The following is a 15,349-nucleotide window of genomic DNA, read 5'->3' on the forward strand; positions in this document are numbered from 1 at the left end:
TTCAGTCCCACATACCATGAACTCAGCATGTGTCCGTCATTGTGTAACAGAGCAGCTTTCACACCAGTGAACTCGAACGAGAGGTTTTTTTAAACCCCGGGTCAGGACATGAAACGGGTCATGCGGGTCTGCGCATAACAAGAAAACAGCACGTAGCTCTGTGTTGCTCAATAACAGAGACATCCTCTGCACAGACAAATACTTCATCACACAATGTCCTTCAACCTTTTGAAGGAATCCAAATTGAAGCATCGGTTCAATTCAAAAGCTTTAGGGCTGAGGGCGGCTGTGGCTCAGTGGGTAGGGTGCTGGACTTCGAATCAGGGGGTAGCAAGTTCGAGTCCCACTGCAGTCAGCATGGGATTATCCACAGTACTGAATGTAAGTGGCTTTGGATAAAAGCGTCTAACAAATGATATGTAATTTAATGCGAAATGGAGACCAGGCCTAGGCTACTCAAGCAATGCAACATATATTATGACGTTAAAAGAAATAATGGCATGCAACCACTGGGGCGCTGGTGGCGAAGTCCATAGGGATTGGCTTGGCAACTGGAAGGTCACCAGTTCAAGTCCCGGAAAGACCAGTGCTACCGAGGTGTCCCTGAGCAAGGCACCGTTCCCTACACGGCTCCCCGTTTCGTTACATAGTCCCTGTACATGACAATAAGTTGAATCTTCTTCAATATCTACGGTGGGATAAATACCGTTCTGTTCGTTTTGCATTGCTTGTCTCCAGGTGAGCAATGGATTCTTCACCTGGGGAAGCAACCTGTCCACGCTGTCAGACATCAACATCTGCATCCCCACAGGTGGGATTTACATACGCTTTGAAATACATACTACGCTGTATTATCCGAGGAAAACACCAATACTAACTTTCTCCACCACTTGTTTCCTGCCTCCTCAGGTCAGCTGACCATGATTGTGGGCCAGGTGGGTTGTGGGAAATCCTCTCTGCTGCTGGCCATGCTCGGGGAGATGCAGACCATCGATGGGAGGGTCTACTGGAGCAAGTAAGACCATTATAAAACATATTGTGAAATAGTGTCTTTTTAGATTTTCTTACAAGCAAACAAAGATGATTTTGTATCTCTAAGATGCCGTGTGGGGTCTGTGGCATGGGGAGAAAGGAGCGGTGGAAGAATCTCATGTCTTACGCAAGAGTTTGTTAACTTTTAGAGATTGAAGAAGGTGATTATAGAAATAAAGAACGTGTATTTTTATATTTCAGTGTCTTTTATCCAGTTATATTTGAATGCTTTCTTGAAAAGAGTACTATGACTTTTACCATTTCCATTCCCAGCGACTCAAACATGTTTAAACTGATATCTGTAGCCATTAGATTTAAATCACAGTTAATATACCTTACAGTATAATGTGTCCAAGTAATTTTTTTTATTTTATTTTCCTATTCAGCGCTCGTCAAGCTGTGTGTGTTTCCACTGATACTTCTATATCTTTCTTGTTTCTTTGATGCCATTACTTCTTCTTCTTTCTTTCAAATGTCTACCTATATATCTACAGGTTTATATCTGTAGAGTACCGTGCATGATGCAGTATAACAACATGCATTTCATTTATATTTATTTCCTATTTTAGTGTATACAAGGATCCACTTTAGTACATGCGACACACATCCAAGCACGTCTTATATAACATATTTTGAAGTAAATGCACGATAAAGGGGAATCTGTAGCTTCAAGGGCTGCACACTAACCTGTGTCTGGGTGTGTGTGTGTGTGTGTGTGTGTGTGTGTGTGTGTGTGTGTGTGTGTGTGTGTGTGTGTGTGTGTGTGTGTGTGTGTGTGTGTGTGTGTGTGTGTGTGTGTGTGTGTGTGTGTTTCTTTCTCTTCACCTCCTGCTCTCTTGCCATATCAGGCAGTCTGATAATGAGATGGCTCACGAGGGGAACATCAGGTACTTTCTCTCCGGTCCCTTCTTCCCGAAACACAATCCCTCACTCTACTGTCTGTAAACATATTTAATTTAATCTCCATCCATTCGTCCAGTTTACGGTGATTTATGTAACGTGTAAGAAGCTTAAATCAACTTAATTGCAAGCTATATGATCATCCTAATACAGATGGAAAAAACAAACATAAAGGAGTTATACTTTCTATCTGTTGAGGGTTGTATAGTCACTTAAAGACATTTTAATAGTCAAAAATACCCCCGACAAAAGATCTGAGAAAATGTCAAAATAATTGAGTAGCTGCAGATCAGGGATGCGGGAAGTCAGTCAGAGTTGGGGGTGCGGCGGGGGCGGGGGGGGGGGGGGGGGGGGGTGCTAGTAGCGTCTCGCAGCGGCGAAACTGTGACAACCTGGTGGGGGGGGGCTAGTGGAAACTGTGGTGCGCTTGTGGGCGAAACTTCTGTCGCGATGGAGAGTCAGGACTCAGAGAGGCACGAGGAGAGCTGGAGCTTTGACGGCAAACACTGACGGTTTATTTTCGGCCGGAGAATTCACAAGACATGTCACGGGCCACGAGTTGACACGGAGGCTGCCAAACCAATTCTGAAGAACGATGAACTGTGTCGAAGGTTGAATACCTAAGCAAACTATTCCCTAACAGCGCTTACACTGTAGGTGCGCCGCGTTTGGGGTTGCGGGTGCTAGTGGAGCCTCGCAGATGGGGGTGCTGCAGCCCCCTCAGCACCCCCCTTCCGGCATCCATGAACCTGAGGAACACTTTAGAAAAACTAGAGCTGCAATGATTAGTTGACGAATTGGTTGATTTCCAGAAAAAATAATTGACAGTAACAAAATATATATATATAATAATTAGAAAATATATATAGTAGTTATTATCCATTTCATTTATATATTTTTATATAAAATAATTTAAAAAATAATTATAATAATACATTTTATTCATAGAGCGCTTTTCGAGCTACTCAAAGTCGCTTTACATACAGGATCAAATTCATAAAAACATTTAAAAACACAACCAACTTAAAATATCCAACACACATCATTAATTATACATTTAAAAAATTGTTAAAATATCTGAAAATCACAAATTAAGTCCAGTTTTTACCTCTTTTCACCTGCAAATCACCTTTGCGCTTAAAGGCTGGGATAGTCATTTTCTGGTCACTTTTATTAAAACATTTCGACTAAAACCTACAGGTTAGATGTTAAACCTGCCTTGGCCTCGTTCTGTGAAGACCTAATAATAATGAATAACCCTTTAATTATCACACACAGCCTCACAGTCAGAGAATACGAGACATTTCAGAAGAAACCACAAACCCAATAATGGCCGACAGACAGTGACCGCATCACTTCCACTCCTCTTCTTCTCCTCCTCGGGGTGGGAAGTTTAATCCGTTTAACATTTGGCCGTCGACATCATGTCTTCATTATCTGGTGGGAAAACACGTCCGCCACGTTCTCCTTCCCCCCCTCTGTCCTCTCTCTTCTTCTTGTTATTGACAGATGTTTGTTTGTTCCTCTCAGCTGTCTCCTCTGTCTTTTGTATTGCCATATTCCCACTCACAAACACAAGTACACACTCATTAGATCTCGCTCTAACTCAATGATGTGACTTCTTATTTTTTAAATGACATATTTTTATAATTAGATTTTTCTATTTTGACAAACTTTTGTTTCAGACATATAAAAAATATCTTCTATTCTTAAAATCATAAGCTTTAAAGTTAACTTTCCTGCTATACAAGCTGTTTTATTATTTAAGGTAGATATGATATTTTGGACAAGGCAAGTTTATTTATTTATCTCCCCAATCTCAGTTGGAGACCAAACTGAGATTGGAGAGAGGGTAAGCATATTTTAACACCCCCTTTTTATGGAATAACCTCACACAATGACACCAAACAGCTCACCTTTTCAAAATAAAAGCCCCATAGAGTTACTGTACACTAACTAATTTCAAAAATGAAAGCCCAGAAAGTAACTTAATTGTTGCAGGAAGCTCAGGTTTCGCTTGGTTTTCTACATAAAAGCTTCATAAAGTCACCGTATCCTTACTGAAGGCTCAGGAAAAGTATTGTTTTTCAAAGTAAAAGCCCCATAGAGTTACCGTATCCTTACTGAAGGCTCAGGAAAAGTATTGTTTTTCAAAGTAAAAGCCCCATAGAGTTACCGTATCCTTACTGAAGGCTCAGGAAAGGTATTGCTTTTCAAAGTAAAAGCCCCATAGAGTTACCGTATCCTTACTGAAGGCTCAGGAAAATGATTGCTTTTCAAAGTAAAAGACCTATAGAGTTACCGTATCCTTACTAAAGGCTCAGGAAAAGTATTGTTTTTCAAAGTAAAAGCCCCATAGAGTTACCGTATCCTTACTGAAGGCTCAGGAAAGGTATTGTTTTTCAAAGTAAAAGCCCCATAGAGTTATCGTATATTTACTGAAGGCTCAGGAAAAGTATAGTTTTTCAAAGTAAAAGCCCTATAGAGTTACCGTATCCTTACTGAAGGCTCAGGAAAAGTATTGTTTTTCAAAGTAAAAGCCCTATAGAGTTACCGTATCCTTACTAAAGGCTCAGGAAAAGTATTGTTTTTCAAAGTAAAAGCCCCATAGAGTCACCGTATCCTTACTGAAGGCTCAGGAAAAGTATTGTCTTTATATAGCACCTTTCAACACAAGGCAATTCAAAGTGCTTTACAAAAATGAAAGATATTAAGAGCATACACCCTCCTGTTGTCTTCGGGTCAAATCTGACCGATTTACTACTTTCATCAATCATAACTTTTTAGTTTTACATTCGATTGCATTCAGGCTTCATGATATCCTTCACAGACATTTGAACATATAAAATGGCTGATCACCACTTTCATTGCATTCTGGATGATTTAGTCAACTTTGTAACACCATGGTGTTCCCGGTCAAACATGACCGCCATAAAGAAAAGGAATTAGTAACCATCCGGACCCACTAGATGTGTCCCCCCCCCCTTATGTGCCCCTCCCCCGACATGGATCACACCTGGCACACGCAATACATGTTCGGTGTCTGTTCTTTGTATATTTACTGCAGTTCTTCATGTACACCAGTACTCTGATACAACATGTACCGTTTGAAAGGGTGTGAAATGACATTTGGTGATGAGTAATGGTTTTTGTGTTCATGCATTTCCTGGAGACTTATCCTAACCTTAACCATAACCAACACATGCCTAACCCTTACCCTTAACCTTAACCTTACCCTAACCCTAATCCTAACCCTAACCAAGTCTTCACCCTAAAATTAATGATCCCCCTTATGGGGACCTCCAATTTGTCCCCATAAGGGAAGCCAGTCCCCACACGTGACTATGTAAACAGATGTAGGTCCCCACAAGTATAGTAATGCTAGACCCCACACACACACACACACACACACACACACACACACACACACACACACACACACACACACACACACACACACTCTAGATGTGTTCCCCCACCCTTATGTGCCCATCCCCCCATGTGAATCACACTTAGCACACAGACACACACACAGAACAATTTGACACATTTCCCGCTCTTATGTGCCCCTCCCCCGACATGGATCACACCTGGCACACCAGTACATGTTCAGTGTCTGTTCTTTGTATATTTACTGCAGTTCTTCATGTGTACCAGTGCTCTGATACAATATATACAGTTTGAAAGGGTGTGAAATGAAATGTGGTGATGATTAATGGTGTTTGTGTTAATGTAAGCAGTTAAAACAGGACCGGTCACATTGGACCTCGAACACCAAAGTGAGGGGGGGGACGAGGACAATAGGAGGGTTAAGACACATATTATAAAAGGGCATTTAAAAACACTCATTTAAAAGCAAAGGAACATGAATTAAAGTTACCGTGCCGTGTGAGATACAGCTCGGACTCTCAATCATTCCTTTGACCTCACTTTCTTTCTGCTTTCTTTGTTCACTTATCCTTTAATTGTTTCACGTGTTTCACGCTAAACGAACCCCCCTCTGGGAAGTTCTAATCTGACCCCATGGTACCTTTTAGTTTTCAACAAAACTATTCCCTTTTTAATTTTTTTTCTAAATGCACATTAGTTAAGTTTACCTTGTCTTCCTAGGACTTTTTTTATACACACTCATTAGATGTCGCTCTAACTCAATGACGTGACTTTGACAGTTGGTCAGGGGCAGAGGAGAGAGATGAAGACGACCGGAGGTAGACCTTCCTCTTCCTGTTTCAGATCTGAAGTGACCTCTGACCCCTCGTTCCCCTCCTTTTTGTTTTTCTGTCTGTGATTTCACTTCATCCTCCATCCTTACCCTTCACCTCTCTCAGGAGAAAGTACTGATACCGCTGCACTCAAAGTTAGTCCTGTGGTATTTATGGCGATGTTGTTCACGGACACACACATATGGACCGTATTAGTGTTTATGTTAATGTGTTTTCACGGTGCATTATTATACTGCATAAATATAATGGTAAATGGACTATACTTAGATAGAGCTTTATCCAGTCTCTCCCCTCAGGGCGCTTTACATACTGCAGTTCAGTCTGTCATCTTTTTTTTAGTTAACATGCTATCATTTCGGAGATTTTATTAGTTTTATGTAACTTTATTATACTAATATACATGTATAATATACATTTATATATTTTCTAAATGTTCTCATATTTTTATTTTACTTAAATCTCTGAGAAAAATATTTTTATTTTATTTTTTTCTCTCAAATTATTTACTTGCTATTATTTTATTGTTGTATCAAGAAGTAGTAGCTTTTTCTACCTTTGTAATACTTATAGTCATTTAATATATGTCTGATAATTCTTAGAGAATATCCCAGTTTTCTTTTTTTTACTTTTACGTGCAATTATGACTTTTTATTGATAAGAAGTAGCTTTTAATAATAATAATAATAATTCCTTACATTTATTATAGCGCTTTTCCAGATGCTCAAAGCGCTTAATTTTTTTTTCATGCCTTTGTAATAGCGATAATAATATCAATTTGTTTCCTGAATTGAACACATATCTCATAAAATATTCTTTAAATGACTTTAGATCTCCCAGCATTATGTTCATATGTGTGTGTTCAGGATCAGCTGCTTCAGCCTTACCGTCTTCTTCTCCTCGTTGTGTTGCTCTTCCTCCTCTGAGAGGATCTCTGTTCCCAGTGTGGTTTGTGCTTTTAATGCTGGGAGTCATTGTCCTTAATCAAACAAACAAACAAGCAAACAAACAAACAAACAAACAAACAAGATGCTTTATTAGGGAGGCGTGTGGCGCAGTGGGTTGTGCGTTGGTGTTGGGACAGAGGGTCACAGGTTCAAACCCCACTGCAGTCAGCATGTCGTTGTGTCCCTGAGACACTTCACCCCAAATGGCTCCTGTGGGGATTGCCCACACTACTGAGTAAGTGACATGTGATGTAATGCTTTATTGTCATATACAAAATGGAGACCAGGCCTAGGCTGCTCAAGCAATGCAACATATATGTAATGTAATGTAATATTAATGCACATTTCTGCACATGCATAAAGTTGGTTCTATAATGATTGTTGACCTTCAAACTAATGTGTCTCTTCATTAATGCTCTAATAATTCAGCACAAGACACGTAAATACTGTAAACATTTTTTATTATAACACGTATCACACTTATGGCACATTTCCACTAGGGGTAGCTAGCGGGTATTTTTTCACAGTTTTTCTGGCTCTCCAAAATCGAGGTTCTTTCCGGGCCAACAACCGGGCTGAGTATGCTAAACTAGAGAGAATCGCTGGCAACTACAACAAGATGAACATATTTGACCGTGATTTAATTGTAATACACGTTTCTAAATGATGCCGAAGTAACAACACACTGATACCGGTTAGTAAAAACCATGAATTAACGCTGTGACGAGTCTGCAGACAGACGGCAGAGAAACACCTTTAAAATGCGTGTTTTCTGAATGGAGATCAGCTAAGCTAATGCAGTAAATGCTCCGACCGTCCACTCTCACAGCAACGGCCTACAGACATAAATAAAGCAGCGACTGTATTCTCCATGACACAGGCAGTCTGTGGTTTGTACTTGTTTCACTTCTGTCTAGTTTCTGAACAGATATGAGGAGCTGTGAGCTCTGAGGGCTAACGGCTAACGGCTAATGTTGCTTTTGTGGTTCTCATTGAAGATGACGTCACGGCTCCGCCTACACTGCGTTACTATAGTTACCGCCCAGCTACTAAACTGTAATGGAAGCGCAGCATAAAGTGAGCCTGGCCTACCAAGGCCTAACCATACCGTACTGAGCCGTGGAAATGCGCCATAAGAGATTTTCTGCAATATATGAGACGTAAAATATTTTAAATCCTGCACAACCTCTTTTTTAAATCAGCATAGCTCTCCACTTTGAATATAATATACTCTTATTTTATTACATTTGAACTGCTCTCAGTTTCCTACATAACTATGTGTTGTGTAAATATTGTCTTTTGTTTTTCTTCTAATCTTAGCTTTTAGAATTGTGTACTTTTTTATCTTGTTTTTTGCTTACATATTCTACTTTCTGGCTCTCTTTATACAAAAGCTAATTCCTCGTATGTGGAAACCTACTTGGAAAATAAAACCGATTCTGATTCACACAATACCGTTGGATACTCCTCATGCAAACATATGCGTTTCTACATGTTTGTAGTTGTCTAAAATGTAGAATAATCCTTTAATTAACAAGGACAACACGTCTCGTGTAACTTCATACTAAGGGGAAATGTCCTAAGACAGGATACTAAAAAACTACGTGAATATAAGTTTGTTTTAAAAGGTCGAATGAAAAACCTCAGCAGACTCCCAGCACAACGCTTCAGTTTCTTGTTGTTGTATCTCTGTTGTGTTGATGTTGTTGTTGTTGTTGGTGTTGTTGTTGTTGTTGATCAGGCTGGAGGTGGTTTGCAGCTCATCATTAACCCGATCCATATGTATCTCTCCTTTCTGACGAAACATCCTCATGTTGCGGTGCAGTTTGATCCTTCCTCTCGTTCCCTTTTCTGTGTGTGGGTGTCGCTTCTATAAAGCTGCGGAGAGCAGGAGAACTGATCTGGGAACAGCTTCACCTTTTAAATACATTTAAGTATCCAACCAAGCAAGAGATGGATATGAAAGTGTGACTGGTAGAAATGCTGACATATGAATTTGATGTAATGCAATGTAGTAAATAGTGTTCGCTTCAAAAGGAAGAGAACACTGGTATCGACTGTCAGTTTAACAACATATATGTAATAATAGAGATTTATAGGCTTTGAAAAGACAAATCATTGCATCTAATGGACTTATCTTTAATATTATGCATTTTGGGTGCATTTAAGTGCAATTAAATCCTAAAAAGCTATATATGTTTGTATCTCCAGCATGTAGTATGTCATTATGCTATAAAAGAAATTAGGTTGAATCAACTCTATCCTTGTCGTTATGTATTTCAGTTGAATGAATAGTCACAAAAGGATCAATTGTGCACAACAAAGTGAAAGAAAGAAGCGTTGTCTCACTTATCAGCAAAGGATAAAAATACTCTTATAAAATAATTCCATATATTGTTTAGAAAATGTAAAATAACGTTAAAGTTATTCAACATGTTATCAGTAATGTTCTTGGTTAGCTTTCGCCACAGATACGTAGTTCTAATTATGTATTAAGTGAGCCACCTTCAAATCATTGAACCCAGATCAGTACTCGTGCTCTTTAAGGCTTTATGAACACGTGACTTGTAGTTCTAACTTGTCTCTTCGCCTCTGTTTCCCATGATGCACCTAGCAAGAACAGGTACTCTGTGGCCTACGCTACCCAGAAGTCCTGGCTGCTCAACGCCACGGTGGAAGAGAACATCACCTTCGGAAGTCCTTTCAACAAGCAGAGGGTAAAGACGAGAGACACAGATCGAAGTTCATTCATTCTTTGGAGCTTTTATCACTTTGTTAGAAAAGGACATTTTAACTTCCTGAAATGGCCACTTAATGTTCGTCTCTGATGGTGTTTGATGTGTTCTTCAGGTACAAGACGGTGATAGACGCTTGTTCTCTGCAGCCTGATATCGACCTGCTGCCTTTTGGAGACCAAACTGAGATTGGAGAGAGGGTAAGCATATTTTAACACCCCCTTTTTATGGAATAACCTCCCATAATGACACCAAACAGCTCACCTTTTCAAAATAAAAGCCCCATAGAGTTACTGTACACTAACAGGAAACTAATTTCAAAATGAAAGCCCAGAAAGTAATTTAATTGTTGCAGAAGCTCAGGTTTTGCTTGGTTTTCCACATAAAAGCTTCATAGAGTCACTGTATCCTTACTGAAGGCTCAGGAAAAGTATTGTTTTTCAAAATAAAGCCCCATAGAGGTACTGTGCACAACCAAGAAGCTCCAGGCGAGGCTGTTTTAGTTTTACCAAAATAAAAGCCCTATAGAGTTACCGTATCCTTACTGAAGGCTCAGGAAAAGTATTGTTTTTCAAAGTAAAAGCCCCATAGAGTTACCGTATCCTTACTGAAGGCTCAGGAAAGGTATTGTTTTTCAAAGTAAAAGCCCCAGAGAGTTACCGTATCCTTACTGAAGGCTCAGGAAAGGTATTGTTTTTCAAAGTAAAAGCCCTATAGAGTTACCGTATCCTTACTGAAGGCTCAGGAAAGGTATAGTTTTTCAAAATAAAAGCCCCATTAGAGTTACCGTATCCTTAGGAAGCTCAGGTTGAGGCTTGTTTTTCAAAATAAAAGCCCCATTAGAGTTACCGTATCCTTAGGAAGCTCAGGTTGAGGCTTGTTTTTCAAAATAAAAGCCCCATCGAGTACCGTATCCTTACTGAAGGCTCAGGAAAGTATTGCTTTTCAAAATAAAAGCCCCACAAAGCAACAATACATCTACTACTGTCACCTTCTTAGCATCAAATGTTATGTAGGTGAATATTCTAGTTACATTTGTAGTATTATTTAAATGAACCCTTAGAGAAGTGATTTTTTTTAAATATTTTGCAACAGATGGTTTGGTATCTTCCCCGACTCATTCAATGTTACTTTATTTTTTTGAAAATAAGCTGATATTGTGTGTGTTCTGCTGTGATTCAGGGCATCAACCTGAGTGGAGGTCAGAGACAGAGGATCTGCGTGGCCAGAGCGCTCTACCAGAACACCAACATCGTCTTCTTGGTGAGAAAAACCCCGAAAACATGACATATACCTCCACTGTATGTTCTGATTTCTATCACCTATTATTGTTATTTCTGATGCATTACCGCACGTTTAATTAGATTAATGTCGCCACAGTAACGCCCTGTCTTCACGTCTTTATCCTACATGTCTTTATGATTATTTCTACGATAAAACACATCGTCCTCTGGGATGAGGAGGTGTCCTGCCGTCATGTGTTTGTCTTTGATTATTTCCTGTTGCCACCTCCAGCTTTAGTTTTTATCAGGCAAACTTCGCATTAAAAAGCTCTCAGAGTAATTCTTCAACACTCACATCACTCTGTGTAATGTCTACTTGTTAATGAGGAGGGAGTGCTTCTCATGTCTCAGGGTTCAAACTCCATTACCACACTTTGACCCTCCTATTGTCCTCGTCCCCCCCTCACTTTGGTGTTCGCGGTCCAATGTGACCGGTCCTGTTTTAACTGCTAATACATTAACACAAACACCATTAATCATCACCACATTTCATTTCACACCCTTTCAAACTGTACATATTGTATCAGAGTACTGGAATACATGAAGAACTGCAGTAAATATACAAAGAATAGACACTGAACATGTGTTGGTGTGCCAGGTGTGATCCATGTGGGGGGAGGGGCACATAAGAGCGGGAAATGTGTCAAATTGTTGTGTGTGTGTGTGTGCGTGTGTGCGCGCGTGTGTGTGTGTGGTCTAGCATTACTATACTTGTGGGGACCTAAATCTGTTTACATAGTCACGTGTGGGGACTCGCCTCCCTTATGGGGACAAATTGGAGTTGGTTAGGGTAAGGTTAAGGTTAAGTCTCCAGGAAATGCATGTAAGTCAATGTAATGTCCCCTGAAGTGATGTATACATGTGTGTGTGTGTGTGTGTGTGTGTGTGTGTTTTATCTGATCCGGATGGTTACTAATTGTTCAAATGTCTCCTGTGAAGGATATCATGAAGCCTGAATGCAATCGAATGTAAAACAAAAAAGTTATGATTGATGAAAGTAGTAAATCGGTCAGATTTGACCTGAAGACAACGGGAGGGTTAATAAACGTTATTTATTGATCTAAAGCACTGTGTGGAGTACAAATACTTCGTTACTGTACTTAAGTACATTGCTCTGGTATCAGTACTTTACTCCACTACTTATTTTTCTGATGACTTTTTACATTTTGAACACAAATACCTGTACTTTCTACTTCTTACATGTTGAACCCAAATACCTGTACTTTCTACTTTTACATGTTGAACTCCAAATACCTGTACTTTCTACTTCTTACATGTTGAACCCAAATACCTGTACTTTCTACTTCTTACATGTTGAACTCAAATACCTGTACTTTCTACTTCTTACATGTTGAACTCAAAATACCTGTACTTTCTACTTTTCTACTTCTTCATGTTGAACTCAATACCTGTACTTTCTACTTCTTACATGTTGAACCAAATACCTGTACTTTCTACTTCTTACATGTTGAACCCAAATACCTGTACTTTCTACTTCTTACATGTTGAACTCAAATACCTGTACTTTCTACTTCTTACATGTTGAACCCAAATACCTGTACTTTCTACTTCTTACATGTTGAACCCAAATACCTGTACTTTCTACTTCTTACATGTTGAACTCAAATACCTGTACTTTCTACTTCTTACATGTTGAACACAAATACCTGTACTTTCTACTTCTTACATGTTGAACTCAAATACCTGTACTTTCTACTTCTTACATGTTGAACTCAAATACCTGTACTTTCTACTTCTTACATGTTGAACTCAAATACCTGTACTTTCTACTTCTTACATGTTGAACTCAAATACCTGTACTTTCTACTTCTCACATGTTGAACTCAAATACCTGTACTTTCTACTTCTCTCATTTCCCAAACAGCTGGTTCCTTTAGTCTGAATGTGTGTTGGTGCGTGATCATTATTCTTCAGAGTCACTGTGTGCCTATTGGTTGGAACACGATCCGTGTATCCATCACTTCCTGGTCTTCTCTAAAGAAGAGGGACCAATGGAAACGTTGTCATGTTGCCGTTGTTCAGCATGGAAACATTCATTAGCTAACAATGACATTATTGTTCTATTGATATAAAGGGAGGTCAGGTACTCTTTGAAGCAGCTGCTAGCTATGGGTACTTTCTACTGAAGTACACTTCAAAGCCTCTTTACTTTCACTTGAGTAAAGAAGTTTAGTCAGTACTTCTACTTTCACCCAGAGTATGTTCAAACACGAGTATCTGTACTTCTACTTGAGTAAAGGATGTGTGGACTTCTTTTGTCTCGCAGGACGATCCCTTCTCAGCTCTGGATATCCACCTCAGCGATCACTTGATGCAGGAGGGCATCCTGAAGTTCCTGCAGGACGATAAGCGCACCGTGGTCCTGGTCACCCACAAACTGCAGTACCTCATACACGCCGACTGGGTACGGATATTATCTTCTGCAGGTTTTTCTTGCAAATATAGAACAATTATGCTGGTTATTGTATCTTCTCTGCACCCTATTGCTCAACACAAGTTATTTTGTACGTGGAAACTTACATATCATACGCGCAATACATTTTGTGTGAGTATATGATGTAATGATGCGCGATTAAGAGTGTACTTTTTACTAGTCCTTTTATTAGAGATGTTTCTGTTGTTTGTGTTTTTCTTTAGAGTGTGTCAGGATGGATCCCTTGTCTTTTTCTCTGCAAACTAAATCTACCTACGGGTACAAATAAAGAACCTGAACCTAATCAGCGGTCCAAACCCACGTTGTTTGAGTAATATCTATTAAATGAAAGCCATAAATATCTAATGTGTCTTTTCTCCAGATCATAGCGATGAAGGACGGCTCGGTGCTGAGAGAAGGAACTCTGAAGGACATCCAGACGCACGACATCGAGCTCTACGAACACTGGAAGACGCTGATGAACCGCCAGGACCACGGCCTGGAGAAGGTCACCTGACACAAACAATACACTTTATTCAGTCATCCCACAGGCCATAACTTTTTAAAGAACATCCACAAACATTCATCTGTTGCATCCAAGCCCCCAGGAAGTGCGCCGGACTCCGATGGAAATATTCGTTGTGTCCAAACGGCGGTACTACAACTTCCGTATCGGTCCGTGACGTCACCCGGCCCAGAAAGACTTTTCCCCATTGACTAACATTGGGAAAGAGACGTCTGTAAATCAGCGGATACTTTTTTTAAACTAAATAAACTACCCAGTATGAACTATGTTATAGCCCTTATTAGAATTCGGTCGGTAAAGTTGTAAAAAGCACTAAAAGCCGAATCTAGATTTATTTTCTGTCTCCATTCATTCTACTGAGCCGAGAGTGGGAGCTCGGGGGCGGGGCTTAAGGGGCGCATGCCAAGCCCCCAGGAAGTGCGCCGGACTCTAAGGAAAATATTAGTTGTGGCCAAATGGCGGTACTACACTTCCGTATCAGTCGCTGGGCCCGGAAATACTTACCATTTACTAACATTGGGAAAGAAACGTCTGTAAATCAGCGGATACTTTTTTTTAACTAAATAAACTACCAAGTCTAACTATTTTATAGCCCTTATTATAATTCGGTCCTTAAAGTTGTAAAATGCTCTAAAAGCCGAATCTAGATTTATTTTCTGTCTCCATTCATTCTACTGAGCCGAGAGTGGGAGCTCGGGGGCGGGCTTAAGGGGCGCATAATCTGTGAGCGCACATACGGGTTCTTCTGCTCTGAAAGCTAGGCATGCTGGGTAATCTGTGACGTTTCTCTCTCTCAAAAGTTGGGCCATTTGGTACGAGACCCCGCCTCCCACGCTGTATCCAGTTCTTATTATACATCCATGGTTGCAGCTTGCTAATTATTTATCTAGTACATATATATTATATAATTTATTGAACATGTTAGAAACAAAACAAACAATAGTTATAATAATACAAATAATTATAACGAAGAGAAGCAAAATAAAAAAAACTTTCAAGGTATAAAAAAAAAATTCTCAAATAGCTTCCTTCATGTTCAAAAGGGGCAAGAAGAAACGTTTCTGGTCCTCCTCTAGCATATATTGTTCATGAAAATAAAGATTAGGTCATCCTCATCAGCATCCGTGATATTTCATTCATTGTTTTAAACAAATTATTTCTTTGTACAAAACAACCAAAAAGAAATAACTTTTACAACGACAAGAAATAGCAAGCATGAGTTCACACGTCCGGCTCATAACTTTTAATGATGCATCCAGGTTCTCCCGCTCA

The 15,349-nt window shown here is 39.7% G+C and overlaps 1 protein-coding gene across 5 annotated transcripts in view; it reads left to right on the forward strand.

Annotated features, from left to right (window-relative positions):
- The window catches only part of abcc9 (ATP-binding cassette, sub-family C (CFTR/MRP), member 9), a 96,764-nt gene that overhangs the window by 43,810 nt on the left and 37,605 nt on the right, over positions 1-15,349 (forward strand). For 2 of the 5 annotated variants that reach the window (XM_071201702.1, XM_071201701.1), the window contains exons 18-26: positions 739-811; positions 910-1,015; positions 1,881-1,919; positions 6,102-6,140; positions 9,714-9,813; positions 9,948-10,034; positions 11,017-11,097; positions 13,405-13,542; positions 13,934-14,059. In XM_071201702.1, coding sequence (XP_071057803.1) covers positions 739-811; positions 910-1,015; positions 1,881-1,919; positions 6,102-6,140; positions 9,714-9,813; positions 9,948-10,034; positions 11,017-11,097; positions 13,405-13,542; positions 13,934-14,059 — 789 coding nt within the window. The remainder of the gene's footprint in view (positions 1-738; positions 812-909; positions 1,016-1,880; positions 1,920-6,101; positions 6,141-9,713; positions 9,814-9,947; positions 10,035-11,016; positions 11,098-13,404; positions 13,543-13,933; positions 14,060-15,349) is intronic. The other 3 variants (XR_011642500.1, XM_071201704.1, XM_071201703.1) reach the window with 2 other exon arrangements.

Source organism: Pseudochaenichthys georgianus, chromosome 23 (genome assembly GCF_902827115.2).
Source record: "Pseudochaenichthys georgianus chromosome 23, fPseGeo1.2, whole genome shotgun sequence".
Lineage (NCBI taxonomy): Eukaryota > Metazoa > Chordata > Actinopteri > Perciformes > Channichthyidae > Pseudochaenichthys > Pseudochaenichthys georgianus.